At 45.3% G+C, this 20,439-nt stretch overlaps 1 protein-coding gene across 1 annotated transcript in view; it reads left to right on the forward strand.

The window, feature by feature from the left end:
* LOC124545616 (L-dopachrome tautomerase yellow-f2-like) overlaps positions 1–20,094 on the forward strand; it is a gene marked incomplete at its 5' end in the record, with an annotated part of 55,094 nt that extends 35,000 nt beyond the window's left edge. The window contains 3 exons of the mRNA XM_047124564.1: positions 1,644–2,003; positions 10,074–10,314; positions 19,618–20,094. Of these exons, the coding sequence (XP_046980520.1) occupies positions 1,644–2,003; positions 10,074–10,314; positions 19,618–19,836 (820 nt within the window). The remainder of the gene's footprint in view (positions 1–1,643; positions 2,004–10,073; positions 10,315–19,617) is intronic.
* Between the last annotated feature and the right edge of the window lie 345 nt (positions 20,095–20,439).

Here is a 20,439-nt window from a genome sequence, read left to right on the forward strand (position 1 = left end):
CCCACTGCTTGAATACTGCTGAGCATTGTGGGATCCGTACCAGATAGGGTTGATAGAAGAGATAGAGAAGATCCAACGGAGAGCAGCGCGCTTAGTTACAGGGTCATTTAGTAATCGCGAAAGCGTTACGGAGATGATAGATAAACTCCAGTGGAAGACTCTGCAGGAGAGACGCTCAGTAGCTCGGTACGGGCTTTTGTTGAAGTTTCGGGAACATACGCTCACCAAAGAGTCAAGCAGCATATTGCTCCCTCCTACGTATATCTCGCGAAGAGACCATGAGGATAAAATCAGAGAGATTAGAGCCCACACAGAAGCATACCGACAATCCTTCTTTTCACGAACAATACGAGACTGGAATAGAAGGGAGAACCGATAGAGGTACTCAAGGTACCCTCCGCAACACACCGTCAGGTGGCTTGCGGAGTATGGATGTAGATGTAGATGTAGATAGTGCTCAGACCCATTTGATAAAAGTGGTAGTGCGACCTCCAGACCAGATGTGAGGAAACGCAAATCAGCAAATCGTAAGTAATTACTTTTTTTACAAAAAATCGCGAACTGAACTGTTTTATAATCTATAACTAACAAGACTGTATCGTTATAGATCCCGCTGATGATACCTTAGAACAGGAGAAGGCGAAAAGCGTATGGGAGATATAATGTAACTAGCAGCAGGAAAAGGCAATTTGATTTGCAAAACAAGTTCAAAATGGCTCTGAGCACTATGCGACTTCTGAGGTCATCAGTTGTCTAGAACTTAGAACTAATTAAACCTAACTAACCTAAGGACATAATACACATCCATGCCCGAGGCAGGATTCGAACCTGCGACCGTAGCGGTCGCGCGGTTCGAGACTGCAGCGCCTAGAACTGCACGGCCTGCAAAACAAGTATTTATATAATTGCGTAGGCTTCCGCGGCCAGAGTCACTCGACATAAAAGTTTTCTAGGTTTCGTACCGCGTCATAATGTAAAAAACTACTGCTGCTATAGAAAAACCAACGTTTTCGGCCACGATTGAAGCGGCCTTCTTCTGGGTCTAATGGTGCGTTCCAGCTGTGCAGTGTCCTTTATATTTTGTTGTTAATGTTCACTGCGCATGGAATTACATCATAATTTTAAAAAGGTAAATAGTTGCATTGGTCACTTAAGGAAGAAGGAGAGGGAACTTTATTTTAGTAATAACCTATTAAAATAACCACCTGGAAAAATAAAGTTCCCTCTCCTTCTTCCTTAAGTGACCAATGAAACTATCTACCTTTTTAAAATTATGATGTAATTCCATGCGCAGTGAACATTAACAATAAAATATGAAGGACACTGCATAGCTAGAACGCACCATTAGACCCAGAAGAAGGCCGCTGCAATCGTGGCCGAAACGTTGGTTTTTCTATAGCAGCAGTAGTTTTTTACATTACGACGCGGTACCAAATCCAGAAAACTTTTATGTCGCAGTATTTATATGCTTGCTGCGGAGGATGGCCACACAAACAAACTTGATATTATAAGTCTTTTGGTGTCCCTGACAGTGGTAGTCTGTACAATCGCAAGTAAATTACCCTACATTTATCGATTTAGATATTGCAGATACTGTGGACCTGCACTGCCTTACGTGCCGACGCGCGGCCGTGTGCCCGCAGCTACTACCTGAAGGAGGCGGACTACCGACCGAACTCGTTCTTCGCGCACATCGCGGTGGACGTGACGGCGGACAGGTGCGCCGAGGCGTTCGCCTACCTGCCGGACCTGGGATCCTACGCCATGGTGGTGTTCGACCTGGCGCGCATGTCGTCGTTCCGCGTGCAGCACCACTTCTTCTTCTTCGAGCCGCAGCACGGCGACTACCGCATCGCCGGGCTGGACTTCCAGTGGACGGACGGCGTCTTCTCGGCGGCGCTGTCGGCGCCAGACCCCGCGGACGGCGGCTTCCGCACCCTCTACTTCCACGCGCTGTCCGCCACCACCGAGTATGCCGTCTCCACCAGACTCCTGCGCAACAGGTTGGTTCACTCTGCCCCACAGTCCATTACGTGTTTCGAGAGACATTAAAAATGGCGAAACGATTTGAGAAACGAATTGTCTGAAAGCAAGAAATAACATACACTACTGGCCATTAAAATTGCTACACCACGAAGATGACGTGCTACAGACGCGAAATTTAATCGACAGGAAGAAGATGCTGTGATACGCAAACGATTAGCTTTTCAGAGCATTCACACAAGGTTGGCGCCGGTGGTGACACTTACAACGTGCTGACATGAGGAAAGCTTCCAACCGATTTCTCATACACAAACTGCAGTTGGCCGGCGTTGCCTGGTGAAACGTTGTTGTGATTCCTTGCGTAAGGAGGAGAAATGCGTACCATCACGTTTCCGACATTGATAAAGGTCGGATGGTAGCCTATCGCGATTGCGGTTTATCGAATCGCGACATTGTTGCTCGAGTTGGTCGAGATCCAGTGACTGTTAGCAGAAAATGAAATCGGTGAGTTCAGGAGGGTAATACGGAACGCCGTGCTGGATCCCAACGGCCTCGTATCACTAGCAGTCGAGATGACAGGAATCTTATCCGCATGGCTGTAACGGATCGTGCAGCCACGTCTCGATCCCTGAATCAACAGATGGGGACGCTTGCAAGACAACAACCATTTGCACGAACAGTTCGACGACGTTTGCAGCAGCATGGACTATCAGCTCGGAGACCTCGGCTGCGGCTACCCTTGACGCTGCATCACAGAGAGGAGCAACTGCGATGGTGTACTCAACGACGAACCTGGATGCATGAATGGCAAAACGTCACTTTTTCGGATAAATCCAGGTTCTGTTTACAGAATCATGATGGTCGCATCCGTGTTTGGCGACATCGCGGTGAACGCACATTGGAAGCGTGTATTCGTCATCGCCATACTGGCGTATCACCCGGCGTGGTGGTATGGGGTGCCATTGGTTACACGTCACGGTCACCTCTTGTTCGCATTGACGGCACTTTGAGCAGTGGACGTTACATTTCAGATGTGTTACGACCCGTGGTCCTACCCTTCATTCGATCCCTGCGAAACCCTACATTTCAGCAGGATAATGCACGACCGCATGTTTCAGGTCCTGTACGGGCCTTTCTTGATACAGAAAATGTTCGACTGCTGCCCTGGTCAACACATTCTCCTGATATCTCACCAACTGAAAACGTCTGATCGATGGTGGGCGAGCAACTGGCTCGTCAAAATACGCCACTCTTGATGAACTGCGGTATCGTGTTGAAACTGCATGTGCACCTGTACCTGTACACGCCATCCAAGATCTGTTTGACTCAATGACCAGGAGTATCAAGGCCGTTATTACGGCCAGAGGTGGTTGTTCTGGGTACTGATTTATCAGGATCTATGCACCAAAATCGCGTGAAAACGTAATCACATGTCAGTTCTAGTATAATATATTTGTCCGATGAATACCAGTTTATTATCTGCATTTCTTCTTGGTGTAGCAATTGTAATGGCTAGGTTACAGAAACATTTGAATGATGCAACACCGACAAAGATCCCCTAATACTATTCGTGATTCTAACACTGAAGTTTAAATTTTCAAGTGGCACCTCAAAAAATGGTTTAAATGGCTCTGAGCTCTATGGGACTTAACATCTGAGGTCATCAGTCCCCTAGAACTTAGAACTACTCAAAGCCAACTAACCTAGGGATATCACACACATCCATGCCCGAGGCAGGATTCTAACCTGCGACCGTATCAGTCGCACGGTTCCGGACTGAAGCGCCTAGAACCGCTCGGGCCACCGCTGCCAGCTAGTGGCACCTCATTTGCTGTACATAAGAGGGGCGTTCAGTAAGTAATGCAAGCGGTTCCTTTTATTTAGGATTCCAATACACCACATTATCTCCCCACTCCTTTGGATGCAAAACCGTATTTTTCACCTTCCGGGGAGGGCTCCTATGCCACACGGTACCACTCTAATAATCGACATCGAAGCCAACGTCTTGCTTCATCAATAACCTTCCTATCATCCATGTACTTCTTCCTGCAGAGTGCATTGGCCCAAACAGAAAGGTGTGAGATCTGGGCTGTAGGACGGATAAGGAAGACGAGTCCAATGAAGTTTCGTGAGCTCCTCTCGAGGGCCTATATTTGTGCGGGGGCTTGCGCTGCCATGGAGAAGGAGCAGTTCGTTTGAACTTTTCTGGCGACGAACACGCTGAAATCGTTTCTTCACTTTCACTTCAACAGACTTCAAAGTTTAGCGTTGTACCATGACGGAGCGCATCAAATAGAATAACCCCTTCAGAATTCCAAAAGCTCGCCGGCATGGCTTTACCACCAGAGGGTGTGGTTTTGAATTCTTTTTCGGGAGAGAGGTAGTGTGGCGGCACCCTATGGATTGCCGTTTTGTTTTCGGTTCGATATTATGAACCCATGTTTTCATCGCCGGTGATAATGGTCACCAAAAAATTCTCACAATTAGCGTTGTAACGTGCAAGCAGTTTAGCACAAATGGTTGTCCATTGCTCTCTATCGCATTCTGTTGAGGGACGGAGAGGGCACCGATCTTTGAGTGCCCCAACTAGAAGACAAATGTGTCAGCCCTACCAACAGAGACGTCCAATTGTGCAGCGAGTGGTGTTTGATTGTGATCCGTGGATCAACTCGAATGAGAGTGTCCGCACGTTCCAACGTTGCAGGAGTCACAGCTGTGTCAGCCGGCCGGCACGAGGGAGATCAGATGGGTTATCTCGCTGCGATGAAGACAGGGGTCTCGTCCAACGACTCACCGTGGCTTTGTTCACTGCCAGGTCTCCATACACATTCTTCAGGTGCCTAGGCATATCTGCGATGTTCTCGTTTTCTGCCAAAAGAAACTCATTGACAGATCTGTGCTTGGAAAGCACCTCTGTCACAGACGCCATTTTGTAGGCTACCCGTAGCGCCGCCACCTATTGCAACATTATGAAACCTTACGGGCTGAAGAGGGAATATTCCACGATATCCCACGACAAATTTCGGGTTTTTCAACCAAAATTAGCTGAGGAAAAAAGTGTTGCATTGCTTATTTCACACCCCAAAATTTCGAGCACCATTCTATGACACGTCAAGCGTTTCTCTAGTCCGTTTCATTGATTACTTGTAGACAAATCATTTCACAAAATATTTCACGGTTTAAAAAAAGTCATTTCAGAATTGTTTCTTAACCGTTAAATATCGCGTAAATTGAACTTTTTACGGGAAATATAGCTCTACACCGTGGAGAAACGAATTTATTGACATTTCATTTATGAAATATTCCATTTTTTTCTGAAATCGTTACAGAGAATTTCTTAAATATCCAGATTACTTTCAAGTAGTTACGTACACCCTCTTCAAATTTTAAGTTTATATTCATAGCAGTTTTCGCTGGGCACTGATATGTCAGTGAATCAGTGAGACCCTGCTGCACCCTCCTATGGGTTTATTTTATAAAAACAGTGAAACAAACTTTTTTATTTCTAACAGAGGAGCCAAGTTTTCATAGGTTTAGCTTCAAAAATGCTTCTATAACGGAATACTTCCATAAAAACTTTCATCGCCTGTTCACTGCCATAAGGGGGTGAATTTCCAAAAACAGTGAAACACGTGTTTTTTTATGTATTACTGAGACTCCAAATACAAGTGTTCTTGGGTTTAGCTACAAAATGCTTTCGTAATGTCACATTTTGGTAAACATTTTCATCCCCTATTTCACCCCCTTAAGGCTTGAATTTCCAAAAACGCTTAAACATTTTTTTTATCTGCAACCGAGAATTTAAATGTGAATTCTAAAATTTTCCTGGCGAATTGAACAGAGAATTTAAATATCAATTTTCATTGTTGTATCTTTAACAATATTTCAATTCTTCTTTAATAACGATCTATTTTCACAAAAGACTTTCGCCCACCATTTCACACCCACAGAGGGTTAAATTTCCAAAAACGCTGAAATACATCTTTCTTCAGAGATCAAATACCAATTTTCGTCGATCTAGTTTCAAAATTACGTTAATAGCGCCATATTTTCAAAAAGCCTTTCATCTCCTAATTTACCCCTAAAGGGTGAAATTTCAAAAAATCCTTTGTTAAACGACACCTACAGTATGATATCAACACCCTCTCCAAATTTCTGGTTTCTATCCTTAGCGGCTTGGGCTGGGCGATAATGAGTCAGACGGTCAGGACATTTGCACTGCAAGTAATCTTTGGGTGTAAAATGGGAACAGGAAAAGGGCAACAACAATAAAAAAATTATAAATGTTTTGACGATATAAACATTACCCTATAAAAGTGTACAAAATATTATGAACCCAAACAACCAACAGTACAAGGTTACTTAACATTTTACAATGTGCTTATTCAAACAGTGAGCTACGCCGTCGATGGGAAAACAGCGGCTTGCACAAGGTCCACAGCCAAAAAAAATTTTCTTTTTTTTTGTTTCTTTACAACGTGCGCCTTTAATTCAGCATGATGTTCAAATGTACGATCATGCAAGGGGGCAGTAACACACACGTAAGGCAATTTACAATCACAAACTCAAAACAGAGAAACGTTGCCACACAGTTATTAATAGCTCCCACAACACCGGGAGATTGGCCCCGCCAGACGACGACCGTTGCACTAACTAGATGAAAAATCTTACTTTCAGTGACGACACCACCTTCTGAAGGTTATTGGCAGCCGCAGGCGGACTTTATAGCTTCCCCAGCCCATGAACGAAAAAAAAAAAAAAAGCCCTGCAGAACGGTCGTCCAGGGCGAAACACTCGTCTCACCTGCCTCGTCCGCCCTCAGCACGGCACACTGCGCCTCCTCCCTCCAAACACGAGTAAGCCAAGGGAAAAACAGGAACTGTGGTGAACGATACGGTTCAAGGGAGACCTGCAGAGGATCGACGCTTGGGGCAGGGGTTGCCCTCTAGGAAAGCTCGGAAACTCCAAACACGAGAAGACCAAGTGAAAAACAGGAACTGTGGTGAACGATACGGTTCAAGAGAGACGTATAGTATATCGACGCTTGGGGCAGGGGTTGCCGCTACGAAGGAGAGAATTTACTAAACCTTCGTTCAAATAATTGTTGACTGTTGCTCGTCGTTCCGAGATCCATACTACACACAACAAAAAAAGTTATGCATCACCGCGGTTCCAAGAGTTACGGAACCTGTACAGAAAATTGGAATCGAGATCAACATAAACACCATTTCCGCCATTTTTATTGCTCATGAGAACCACACATTGCATGTAGTACCACCATATAGCGAGACCTTAAGAGGTGGTGGTCCAGATTGCTGTAAACTCCGGTACCTCTAATACTCAGCAGTACGTCCTCTTGTATCGATGCATGCCTGCATTCGTCGTGTCATACTATCCACAAGTTCATCAAGGTACTGGTCCACATTGTCCCACTCCTCAACGGCGATTGAGTTGGTGTGGTAAGCGTCGTCCATAAAGAGCCATTTTCATTCTATCCGAGGCATGTTCGATAGGGTCATGTCTGGAGAACATTCTGGCCTCTCTAGACGAGCAATTTCGTTATCCCGAAGGAAGTCATTCACGAGATGTGGACGATGGGGTCGCGAATTTTCGTCCATGAAGACGAATGCCTTGCCAATATGCTGCCGATGTGGTTGCACTATCGGTCGGAAGACGGCATTCACGTATCGTACAGCCGTTACGATGCCTTCCATGACCACCAGCGGCGTACGTCGGCCCCATATAATGCCACCCCAAAACAGCAGGAAACCTTGCACTCGCTGGACAGTGTGTATAAGGCGTTCAGCCTGACCTGGTTGCCTTCAATCACGTCTCAGACTATTGTCTGGTTGAAGGCATATGCGACACTCATCGGTGTAGAGAACGTGATGCCAATTCTGAGTGGTCCATTCGGCATGTTGTTGGGCCCATCTGTAAAGCGCTGCATGGTGTCGTAGTTACAAAGATGGGCCTCGCCATGGATGTCGGAAGTGAAGCTGCGTATCATGCAAAAAATTGCACACAGTTTGAGTCGTAACACGATGTCCTGTAACTGCCCGAATAGAATTATTAAACATGATGGCGTTGCTGTCAGGGTTCTTCCGAGCCATAATCCGTAGGTAGCAGTCATCCACTGCAGTAGTAGCCTTTGGGCGGCCTGAGCGAGGCATGTCATAGACAGTTCCTGTCTCTCTGTATCTCCTCCACGTCCGAACAACATCGCTTTGGTTTCTATCGTGTTGTATTGTATGTTAACCGGGGACCTAGAAACGTCCCCGCCGCTGCCGCACCACAACCCCACGACGACTACCGCCGTCCACTTCACCCCTTCCGCCGCCCCACACCGAACCCAGCGTTATTGTGCGGTTCGGCCCCCGGTGGACTCCCCAGGGAACGCCTCACACCAGACGAGTGTAACTCCTATCTTTGCGTGGTAGAGTAGTGGTGGTGTACGCGTGCGTGGAGAACTTGTTTGCGCAGCAATCGCCGACATAGTGTAACTGAGGCGGAATAAGGGGGACCAGCCCACATTCGCCGAGGCAGATGGAAAACCGCCTAAAAACCATCCACAGACTGGCCGGGTCACCGGACCTCGACACAAATCCGCCGGGCGGATTCGTGCCGGGGACCAGGCGCTCCTTCCCGCCCTGAAAGCCGTGCATTAGACCGCACGGCCAACCGGGCGGGCTTCACTTTGGTTTACTCAGAGACGCCTGGCACAAAGTAACAATACGGGCGCGATCGAACTGCGGTATTGACCGTCTAGGCATGGTTGAACTACAGACGACACGAGCTGTGTACCTCCTTCCTGGTGGAATGACTGGAATTGATCGGCTGTCGGACCCCCTCCGTCTAATAGGCGCTCCTCATCCATGGTTGTTTAAGTCTTTGGGTGGGTTTAGTGACATCTCTGAATAGCCAAAGGCTCTGTGTCTGTGATACAATATTCACTGTCAACGTCTATCTTCAGGAGTTCTTGGAACCGGGGTGAAAAAAAAGTGGTTCAAATGGCTCTGAGCACTATGGGACTTAACTTCTGAGGTCATCAGTCCCCTAGAACTTGGAACCATTTAAACCTAACTAACCTAAGGACATCACACATATCCATGCCCTAGGCTGTAACGCCTAGAACCGGGGTGATGCAAAACTTTTTTTCATGTGTACAAACTGATAGAGGAAATAAAGAAGACTCAAAGAAGAGCAGCGCGTTTTGTCATAGGTTCATTCAGTAAGCACGAAAGCGTCACGAAACTGCTCAGCCAACTGTAATGGCAGGTGCTACCAGAGAGGTGTTCTGCAGCGTGGTGTGGTTTGCTGTTCAAGTTCCGAGAGCGCACATTCCTGGAAGAATCACTCAGCGTAGTTGTTCCTTCTCCATATATCTCGCGAAGAGACCGTGAAGGTAAAAGTAGAGACTTAACAACAATCTTTCTTCCCGCGTACCACCCGCAACTGGAACAGCAAAGGGGGAAGCGACAGTGGTAGACAACGTGCCCTCTGCGACGTACCATAAAATAGCTTGCGGAGTACAGATGTATATGAAAATCTCTGAACTTCGCCACCGTCATCGGCCCTCAGCTGGGTGTTAAACAGTGGCATGCTGGTGGCTATCCCAATTGTCCTGTAAGCTTTGTGTCAGATGGTTATGCACCGAAACTACACCTACATCTACATTTATACTCCGCAAGCCACCCAACGGTGTGTGGCGGAGGGCACTTGCTGTTCCACACGCGTATGGTTTGCGGGAAGAACGACTGCCGGAAAGCCTCCGTGCGCGCTCGAATCTCTCTAATTTTACATTCGTGATCTTCTCGGAAGTATAAGTAGGGGGAAGCAATATATTCGATAACTCATCCAGAAACACACCCTCTCGAAACCTGGACAGCAAGCTACACTGCGATGCAGAGCGCCTGTCTTGAAGAATCTGCCACTTGAGTTTGCTAAACATCTCCGTAACGCTGTCACGCTTACCAATAACCCTGTGACGAAACGCGCCGCTCTTCTTTGGATCTTCTCTATCTCCTCTGTCAACCCGACCTGGTACGGATGTCGCAGCCATGAGAGTACTTCAGAATGGCCGGCGTTTGCAGGACCGCGGCTGGCACGACGCCCTGGTTCCGCTCCTTCCGGGCAGTGGGATCGCGCGGGCCCAGCGGCCAGTCGACTGGCAGCTTCCTGGACGAGGAGACGGGCGTGCTCTTCCAGATGGAGGTGAACAACCACCGCGTCACCTGCTGGAACTCGCGCACCGGCCTCCCCATGTCCCCTGCCACCATAGGCGTCGTCGCCCCTGACGACGGTCGCTCCTTCGTCTACCCCAGCGACATCAAGGTAACTAACCGGCACCTGCGCTCCTGCTTGCCGCAATTGTTTAGCAGCGTCTTCACAAAGTTGCTTCACATACACAATGTTCAATAAAAATCAATAACAGCAAAAATGCTAGTTACTTGGAAAAATACAAAACAAGTGAGGTAAAATTCTAATAATTAAACGAAGTATTTAGATATTTTAATATTTTAAACAAATATGAGCTCGGTTGTGAGCTCTGCAGGATCCATGAGCTATTTTATATTTACGTGACAAACCCTAATTCTAGGGCTGTATTTTATTTTTGACAGATGGAACTATCCCGACAATTGTAAAAACGGCGATGGTACATTAGTCCTTACTAATGTAAAGTTGCTACCTTCTGAAGAAGACAAATTTATATTTGTCGAAACCTAGGTAAAAAATTTCTTTATCCATTGCAACTGGTCGGCTGTTTATAATTTTATTATTACGAAACATTTAGACTTATTTCAGGAGCTTTATTATTATTGCACGAATTAGATTTCGAGTTATAAGTTCGTTTCCTACTACACAACTGATCCCAAAGATGGCGACCAAACAAGGATAAAAGTGCAAACTTTCTTAATCTATTGATTCTTGGTTCAAATGGCTCTAAGCGCTATGGGACTTAACATCTGAGGTCATCTGGCCCTAGACTTACAACTAGTTAAACCAAACTAACTTAAGGACATCACACACATCCAAGCCCAAGGTACCGAGCGAGGTGGCGCAGTGGATAGCACACTAGACTCGCATTCTGGAGGACGACGGCTCATCTACATCTACATGGATACTCTGGGAAACACACTTAAGTGCCTGGCAGAGGATTCATCGAACCACCTTCACAATTCTCTTTCATTCCAATCTCGTATAGCGCGCGGAAAGAATGAACACCTATATCTTTCCGTACGAGCTCTGCTTTCCCTTATTTTATCGTGGTGATCGTTCCTCTCTATTTAGGTCGGTGTCAACAAAATACTTTCGTATTCGGGGGAGAAAGTTGGTGATTGGAATTTCGTGAGAAGATTCCGTCGCAACGAAAAACGCCTTTCTTTCAATGATGTCCAGCCCAAATCCTGTCGCCGGCCGCGGTGGTCTAGCGGTTCTAGGCGCGCAGTCCGGAACCGCGCGACTGCTACGGTCACAGGTTCGAATCCTGCCTCGGGCTTGGATGTGTGTGATGTCCTTAGGTTAGTTAGGTTTAAGTAGTTCTAAGTTCTAGGGGACTGATGACCACAGTAGTTAAGTCCCATAGTGCTCAGAGCCATTTGAACCATTTTTGAACCCAAATCCTGTATAATTTCTGTGACACTCTCTTCCAAATTTCACGATAATACAAAACGTGCCGCCTTTCTTTGAACTTTTTCGATGTACTCCGTCAGTCCTATCTGGTAAGGATCCCACACCGCGCAGCAGTATTCTAAAAGAGGACGGACAAGCATAGTGTAGGCAATATCCTTAGTAGGTCTGTTACATTTTGTAAGTGCCTGGCAATAAATCCTGATTTAGCTTTTCCGTGCTTTCCCTAAATCGCTCCAGGCAAATGGCGGGACGGTTCCTTTGAAAGGGTACGGCCGACTTCCTTCCCTAATCCGATGAGACCGATGACCCCGCTGTTGGTCTCTCCTCCAAACAACCCAACCCCAAGCCCAAGGTGGGATTCGAGCCTGCGACCGTAGCAGCAGCGCGGTTCCAGACTGAAGCGCCTAGAACCACTCGGCCACAGCGGCCAGCTATTGATTCTTGGCTTCTATTAGATTAAAGAGAGCCGTTATGATGTCACAAACTTGAAGCCGACGCCCGCCATGTTAGCTGCCCTAAACTTTAGCTTCTGTTGAAATATTTTTATCAGAAACGCCAACTTGCGTCATTTACGGTTATACTAATCATCCTGATTACACTCTAATTTTGTAAATGAATCAATTTCAGTCGTAAGTGGGCTCATTGAAGAGAGATTTTCTTTTACATGCCGTTCCATGAAATTTGATTGCACTGTTCACTTTTACTGTAGAAGTTTTAGTTCTGTCATTTGACTTCCTATCAGTCTACTCGAAAAGCTCTCTCGGTGAACGCTGTGAGAAGGAAACACTGGAAACCGTCCAAACATAGCAATATAAGTTCTCAGCATTTTCGGGAGGGTAAAATAAACCAAACATCAGTTTCGCCTGCCCGTATTAAGGGAAGCCTTTTCATATCGTTCACTTCTCTTCTTGGTCATTCCAAACGTATAAAAAGGAGAAAGTTACGTTAAGGTGAAATGCATCGTATTATTCGATCAAATATGCTTTTAACAATGTCTTAAAATGCCTTGTCGACGGTATGTTATTCGCTAAAGCACTGCAAGACTTTCTATTTGAAGCAACTGTTCTGTGCACACGACAGAAGTTAAGAACAAAAAGCAATCATAAACAGCGGTCTGCTAATTTTTTGCGGCATATAGCGTGGCGTCCCCGACTTCAAAGCAACTTACAGCTTAAGTCCTTAGTATCATCTTCCCTTATAATACTTTCATGGATTCCTGACTTAAATTATAAATGTTATCTCTGTTGAAAGTCTTGACACAGTAACATTTCTTTTCTACCACATCCATTAGGAAATCATTTATAATAACTATGGACAACATACAGTGGAATAAGGACATTTGTGTCGTTATCTACTCGTGAATGAAGACATCCACGTTTTGCTCCTATGTAGATGTAACATTTTCTAAAAGGGATGAGAAACTGAATAAAATCTGCTCGTTCAATAGCAATTGCGGGAAAAGATAATTTTTTTTTTTTAATTTCTAAGATTTCGAATTGAGTGAGCCTTGCGACATTTCCCTCCGCGTGTAGGACTTCTACATCTATTATGTTTTTGTGATTTTGGTTTAAGCACTGTTCGGCAAAGGCTGAATCTGATTTCTTTAATCTCCAGCTTCTGTGGTGTTCTTTGAGCCTAGTACACATCGACATCCAAGTCTCTCCAGTATACCACTTGCAGATGAACTTGTAAATCCCTCTTTTCATTATGACCGGATGTTTATCTTTTGAACTGAAGCAAGATGTACCTAATGGCTGTCGGACATATGGAAACAGAGAGAAACCCTTTGCCTTGAAAATGTTGCTTGGCCTTTTAGACGTTTCATCTGTAGAGGATAAACGGCACCACTTCCTTTTCGATCCTTGTACGTTGTTCACTGGGTACGGTAGGTATCTGGCTTGCTTCTTCAGTTTTTTATTCACAATGTTCTCAATAATTTTGGATTCAGATTCATTACTTCTAGCAAATGATTTGTTATACTACGTTCCTCGTCATAGTCTTCTGAGGATAAGTGGACAGCAAAGAGACGGTGATCCCTATGATAGAATGCTGCATGTTTGTAGGCTGTTGGATGTTGAGAGGAAGTTTGGATGAATGTGTCAGTGAAGGAGTATTTCCGGTAGACTTTAAACTTATAGTTGCTATTTTCTGTCTGTTAGTTGATATATAGAGAATTAGTGGCGGAATCTCCTGACTTTATGTTAGTATGGTCCAAATGGCTCTGAGCACTATGGGACTTAACATCTATGGTCATCAGTCCCCTAGAACTTAGAACTACTTAAACCTAACCAACCTAAGGACAGCACACAACACCCAGTCATCACGAGGCAGAGAAAATCCCTGACCCCGCCGGGAATCGAACCCGGGAACCCGGGATGTTAGTATGCTACTGGTTCATATTTTCCAGAAACTTCTGGAGTTGTCTGATGGAACACTTCTCCATTAAAAGAATGTCATCGGAATATCTTTACCTATACACAACGTGTTTTGCCACTGGTTCACTTTTAAGAAAATCAGCCACCTACTTCCCCACGAAAATTTCTGATAGCAACGGGGATAAGGTTGAGTTCATTGCCAGACGATGTGCCTTTTTTGTAGTAGCTGTCTTGAAGTCACTTAACCACTGTATTGCTGCACAGAAATTTCTGTCTTCCTGTTTTTGTCACCAGCCTTCTGACTGGTTTGATGCGGTACACTTCAAAACGAGAGTTCCTCTCCTGTACCAGTCTCTTCGCCTCAGTACTAGCACCCTACATCCTCAATTATTTGTTGGATATATTCCAGTCTCTGCCTTCACATACCGTTTTTGCTCTATAGCTCCCTCTAGTACCATAAACGTTGTTCCTTGACGTCTTATGTCGTATTGTACCGTCTATTCTTCTTGTCGAAGCTTTCCACATGTTCCTCTCTTCGCCGATTTTGCAGAAAACCTCTTCATTTCCTACCTTATCAGTACACTTAATTTTCAACTTCCTTCTGTTTCATTACATCTCAAACACTTCGATCCTCTTCTTTTCCTCTTTTCCTGAATTTGTCTAAACAATGGATTCCTCGAAATTTCTTCCTCAAATTAAGGCCGACGTTTGATCCTAGTAGACATCTCTTACGAATGAATGCCCTCATTTTCCTATGCTAGTCTGCTTTTTATGCCCTCCTTGCGTCTTTCATCATTTGCAATATTCCTTACAAAGGTAGTAGAATTCCTTCACGCCATCAACTATGTGGTCCCCAATGTCGATGTTAAGTTTCTCGCTAATCTCCTTCCACTTTAAACCCACTTCTCCTTGATTTGTGTGTCTTCGCTTCTTCGATGCGGGGACAGAACAACAGGGGCAAACCACTACATCCTTGTCTCATGCCTTCATGATACGCGCATTTCGTCGCTGGCCTTCCATTTTAAAGAGGTACACCTGAGAAACAGCTCTTACGCTGTGAAGGAGCGATGCCTTGATAGGACAAGGCATTAGGCGGCTCGAAAAGCCTTTCGAAATTCTCTGACTAACAAAGACTTACGGCTGTTTCTTTTTTCTGAAGATAAGCGGGAACCGTGAGTATGCAAGACCGTCACAGAAACAAGTTGAAATTTTCGTCCGATTTTCGTAATGGTCAAGTAGAAACACTCGGCTAAAAGTTTTCATAGCAGTCTCTCTACATATTCTAATGTCCCGTACTGTATCAAACTACTTTTATGTTCTGCACATGTAACATATCATAGGTAAACTAGTTTACACAAAATGACGGCCTTCTGATCATTTTTTTAAACACTGAAAGACTGCCATTAAATTATGTGGACCTCGGTATCACAGAACATATACACTGAAGAGCCAAAGAACTGGTACACCTACCTAATAGCGTATAGGGCCCCCGCGAGCACGCAGAAGTGCCGCAACACGACGTGGCATGGACTCGACTAATTTATGAAGCAGTGCTGGAGGAAATTGAAACCATGAATTGTGCAGGGCTGTCCATTAAAGGTATGAGGGGATGGAGATCTCTTCTGAACAGCACATTGCAAGGCATCCCAGATATGCTCAATAATGTTTATGTCTGGGGAGTCTGGTGGCCAGCGGAAGCATTTAAACTCGGAAGAGTGGTCCTGGAGCCATCCTTTAGCAATTCTGTACGTGTGGGGTGCCGCATTGTCCTGCTGGAACTTCCAAAAGCCGTCAAAATTAACAACGGATATGAATGTATGCTGGTGATCAGACAGGATACTTACGTACGTGTCACCCGTCAGAGTCGTATCAGGGGTCCCGTATCACTCCAACTGAACCTGTTCCACATCAATACGGAGTCTCCACCAGCTTTAACAGTCCACTGCTGGCATGGAGGGTCCTTGGATTGATGAGGATGTGTTCATACCCGTACACGTCAATCCTTTCGATGCAATTTGAAACGAGACTCGTCCGACCAGGCAACATGTTTCCAGTCATCAACAGTCCAACGTCAGTGTTGACAGGCCCAGGCGAGGCGTAAAGCTTTGTGTCATGCAGTCATCAAGGGTACAGGAGTGGGCCTTTGGCTCCGAAAGCCCATATCGATGATGTTTCGTTGATTGGTTCGCACGTTGACACTTGTTGATGGTTCAGCATTGAAAACTGCACAATTTGGGTATCACGCTGAACAATTCTCTTCAGTCGTCGTTGGTCCCGTTCTAGCAGGACCTTTTTCCGGCCGCAGCGATGTCGGAGATTTGATGTTTTTCCAGATTCCTGATATTCAAGGTACACTCGTCAAATGATCCTACGGGAAAGTCCCTACTTCATCGTTATCTCGGAAATGCCATCGCTCGTGTGCCGACTATAACACCAAGTTCAAACGCACTTAAATCTTGATAACCTGGCATTGTAGCAGCAGTATCCGGTCTAACAACTGCACCACACATTTGTCTTATATAGGAGTTGCCGACCGTATTCTGCCTGTTTACATAGCTCTGTATTTGAATATGCATGTCTATACCAGTTTATTTGGCGCTTCAGTGGATATGGTTACTTTGTTGATTACAGTATGGGAGACCGGAAGAATACCGACATCTGTCATCTTAAGAGCTTTTTCTTTTTTTAATCTCTCTTTTCTATGAAAAAATCTATGACACGCTGTTTGACATAGGAATGTTAGACTTATACCCGTACAAGAAAAATCGAAAAATATTGAATACTAACATCGCCAGTATTGCAGGATAATACCAGCAGTATGCAATGCAAATAGAGTAAAATTTCTGTTCCCAGAAAGTAACATATTTCACTGTCTTAATATGTATCAAAATACATACACAGCATGTTTTCCGAAAGTGGTGTTGAAGTTGGGAAAAAAGCAGTCAACTTCAGCTGTCCTGAAGTCCATATCTCGGTTGATATTTGCTTGATGGTTTTATTAAGCTTATTTTAGGATTTTTTAAACCAGAAACCCAGACTTTGCCAGCCATTTGGTAGTTTTCTTGAAACTGTGCTTAAGGCTTATTTTTCATAGGCAATTCACTGCAACACTACAAGAGCACTCTCCATATTGCCTAGCCCAGGAAATTGATAGAGTGAATTCCAACAAGAAAATCTGAAGAATGAGCGTCTCTGACCTGAGACAGATGTTTAGGAAGCGAATCAGGAACCTTAATTTTGCTAACACTTCCCCTTTCCACACGAAACAGAGGACTGGATTACAGGCAACGCACATTGCATTTGCAAGCCGGAGAGTGCCTACGCCCTGCCACTTCTCAAGGGCAAAAACAACACCTTGTAAAAGTGTGTGTGTAGCATCATGTATAAAGTGATTAATATTCGTGAAAGAACTGTTGACAGCAGCATTAAACAAAGCACACTTCAACCATAATAAAAGGAGAAAAATTGGTTTTAAAATCCATATGAATATGACACAAATAATGTCTACACCTACATCCATACTGTGCCAGTCTCTGTACATGATGACTAAAGAAGTTATTTAAGTCATAAAATATTGTTAATTCATCTTTAAGTCAGCAAAGCAGTTACGAAAACACTCTAAGACGGAAACCGACTCTGCCGCCGGAGATTCGAGTCCTCCCTCGGGCATGGATCTGAGTGTTGTTCTAAGCATAAGTTAAAGTTAGTTTAAGTAGTGTGTAAGTCTAGGGACTGATGACCTCAGCAGTTTGGTCCCTCAGGAATTCACACACATTTGAACATGTTTTGAACAGTAACCGACACACCACGAAGGAATCATCCGAATGGGAAGGATATCGGTAAATGTTATGTTCACGTACATAGAAACAAATTATTACAATTTCAGAAAAAAATTGGATAATTTATTCAAGAAGAAGTGCTTCACAAATGGAGCAAGTCAATAATGCGTTGGTCCACTTCTGGTTCAAAATGGTTCAAATGCTCTGAGCACTATGGAACTTAACTTCTGAGGTCATCAGTCCCCTAGAACTTAGAACTAATTAAACCTATCCAACCTAAGGACATCACACACATCCATGCCCGAGGCAGGATTCGAACCTGCGACCGTAACGGTCGCGCGGTTCCAGACTGTAGCGCCTAGAACCGTTCGGCCATCCTGGCCGTCTCCATTTCTGGTCTCTGGCCCTTATGCAAGTAGTTGTTCGGCTTAGCCTTGATTGATAGAGTTGTTGTATGTCCTCCTGAGGGAGTGCCAAACTCTGTCCAATTGGCACGTTAGATCGTCAAGATTCCGAGCAGGTTAGAAGGCTCCGCCCATGATTAACGCTCAAACGTCTCAATTGGAGAGAAATCCGACGACCCTGCTGGCAAATGTACGGTTTGGCAAGCACGAAGACAAACAGCTGAAAATCTCACCTTGTGTGGGCAGGCATTATCTTGCTCAAATGTAAGCCCAGGATGGGTTGCCATGAAGGGCAACAAAAGCGGCGTAGAATATCGTCGACGTACGTGTAAGGATGCCGCAGATGACAACCAAAGGGGTCCTGCTATGAAATGAAATGGCACCCCAGACCATCACTCCTGGTTGTAGGACCATATGTTGGGCGGCAGTCGGGTTGGTATCCCACCGCTGTCCAGGGCGTCTCTAGGCACGTCTTCGCTAGTCATCGGGGCAAACTACGAAACGGGATTCTTCACTGAAGACATTTCAGTTGCAGTCAATGAGATTTCAGGCCGAAAGTGCCCTACACGACTGCAAATGGTCTTGTTAGAGTACTGATGTCAATGGTAGTTGGCGCAAGGGTCACCATGAGGTCAGCCCCCTTTCTGTGAACTGCCTATTAATGGTCCTTGTGGTCAATCAAGCACCAGTTGCACGTAGGATCGATGGTAAAGGTGAACCTGGGTCTCTGAGAGACTCTCCGACGATTCAATGAATGCAACTCCATCTTCTGGCTGTTGGTCGGTCATCACCTTCTGTCGTCTCTCTAGGTCGACCGCTTTCTTCTTGACACTGTGGTTGACCCATTTCTGCCAAAATTGGCGAATAGTGGCATCGTTCCTATTCAAATATCGAGCGATCCGCCGATTATTCATCTGGTTACTTTGAGCGCAACTACACGTCCTCCCTCAAATTCTGACACCTACATATGTTGATCACCCATCTGTCTGCGAGGCACAGTTACTGTCCAGCGCCGGCCGTTGTGACCGTGCGGTACTAGGCGCTTCAGTCCGGAACCGCGCTGCTACTACGGTCGCAGGTTCGAATCCTGCCTCGGGCATGGATGTGTGTGATGTCCTTAGGTTAGTTAGGTTTAAGTAGTTCTAAGTCTTGGGGACTGATGACCTCAACAGTTAAGTCCCATAGTGCTCAGAGCCATTTGAACCAGCTGAGAACACGGAATGAAATTCGCAAAGATTTTATGCCCTGGTAACGACATTTCCCTTGTCTCTTATCCTTGTCGGTATTTTTTAATTTTTTTTTTTTTAGAGTGTATGTTATTACATTAAGCAACCTGAAGAAGGAGGAAACCAGAAACACATCTTATCAAAATGAAGTTCTCTTATTCTTCAGTGGTCAGGGCTCTATTTGTACAGACAGAATTGCATCGTATCCTCCTGGTTGCAGGTGGACGCCCGCGGGGACCTGTGGTTCGTGAACAACGTGCTGCCGGTGCTGCTGTACGGCGAAGTCGACAGCAAGGCGTACAACTACCACGTCTTCACGGGCCGCGTCTCTGACGTCATCAGAGGCACCGTCTGCGAGCCTTACCGCCCGGCCCACAGATGGCAGCTGCCGCCGACGCCCGCCGCACGTCTAAGCCTAATCAGCGTGCCTTTTGGATAGGCGCCGAGATCAATGTGCGGGAAGCTGGAAAGTCTGTCGATGGACGAGAGGACCAGGATAGTTTCGGAACAATTTGTATGGTTTTTTTTCGTGTAATGTGCATTGATGCCACATCTGCCTGCAGTGTCAGAGTAGAGACGACTGAGCTTGTTTGTCACCATTATCTTTGTTTTGTTATGTCATACTCATCATCATCAGATACTATCACCACTTCAGCATTTTATCACCCATCCGTGGATTATAAATATTTGCTATTAATCGCCTATCTTTGTCTGCTTTTCTCTTGCTATTGGTCTCCTAAACTGATACCCACAATCTTTGTATTTAGACACTTCCAGCGTATACTACTGAAGTCTTCGCCAGAAGATGATGAATACAACACTCGACGAAACGTTGCGGTTTTTCATCACTATCTCACAGCTGTAAACTCCAAATCCTTTCGTCACCCACGACCATTTTCTACTCTCTCTTCAGTATATTTATTTTGTAAGCAATATAATTTATCTTAAATGTCAATATCAGAAGCATAACAGTCATAAAAAAAATTGGTACAATAACATACAGGGCGAACACTAACAAAACTGTCAAACCGCAGCGACGGAT

The sequence above is a fragment of the Schistocerca americana genome, chromosome 8 (genome assembly GCF_021461395.2).
Source record: "Schistocerca americana isolate TAMUIC-IGC-003095 chromosome 8, iqSchAmer2.1, whole genome shotgun sequence".
Classification (NCBI taxonomy): domain Eukaryota; kingdom Metazoa; phylum Arthropoda; class Insecta; order Orthoptera; family Acrididae; genus Schistocerca; species Schistocerca americana.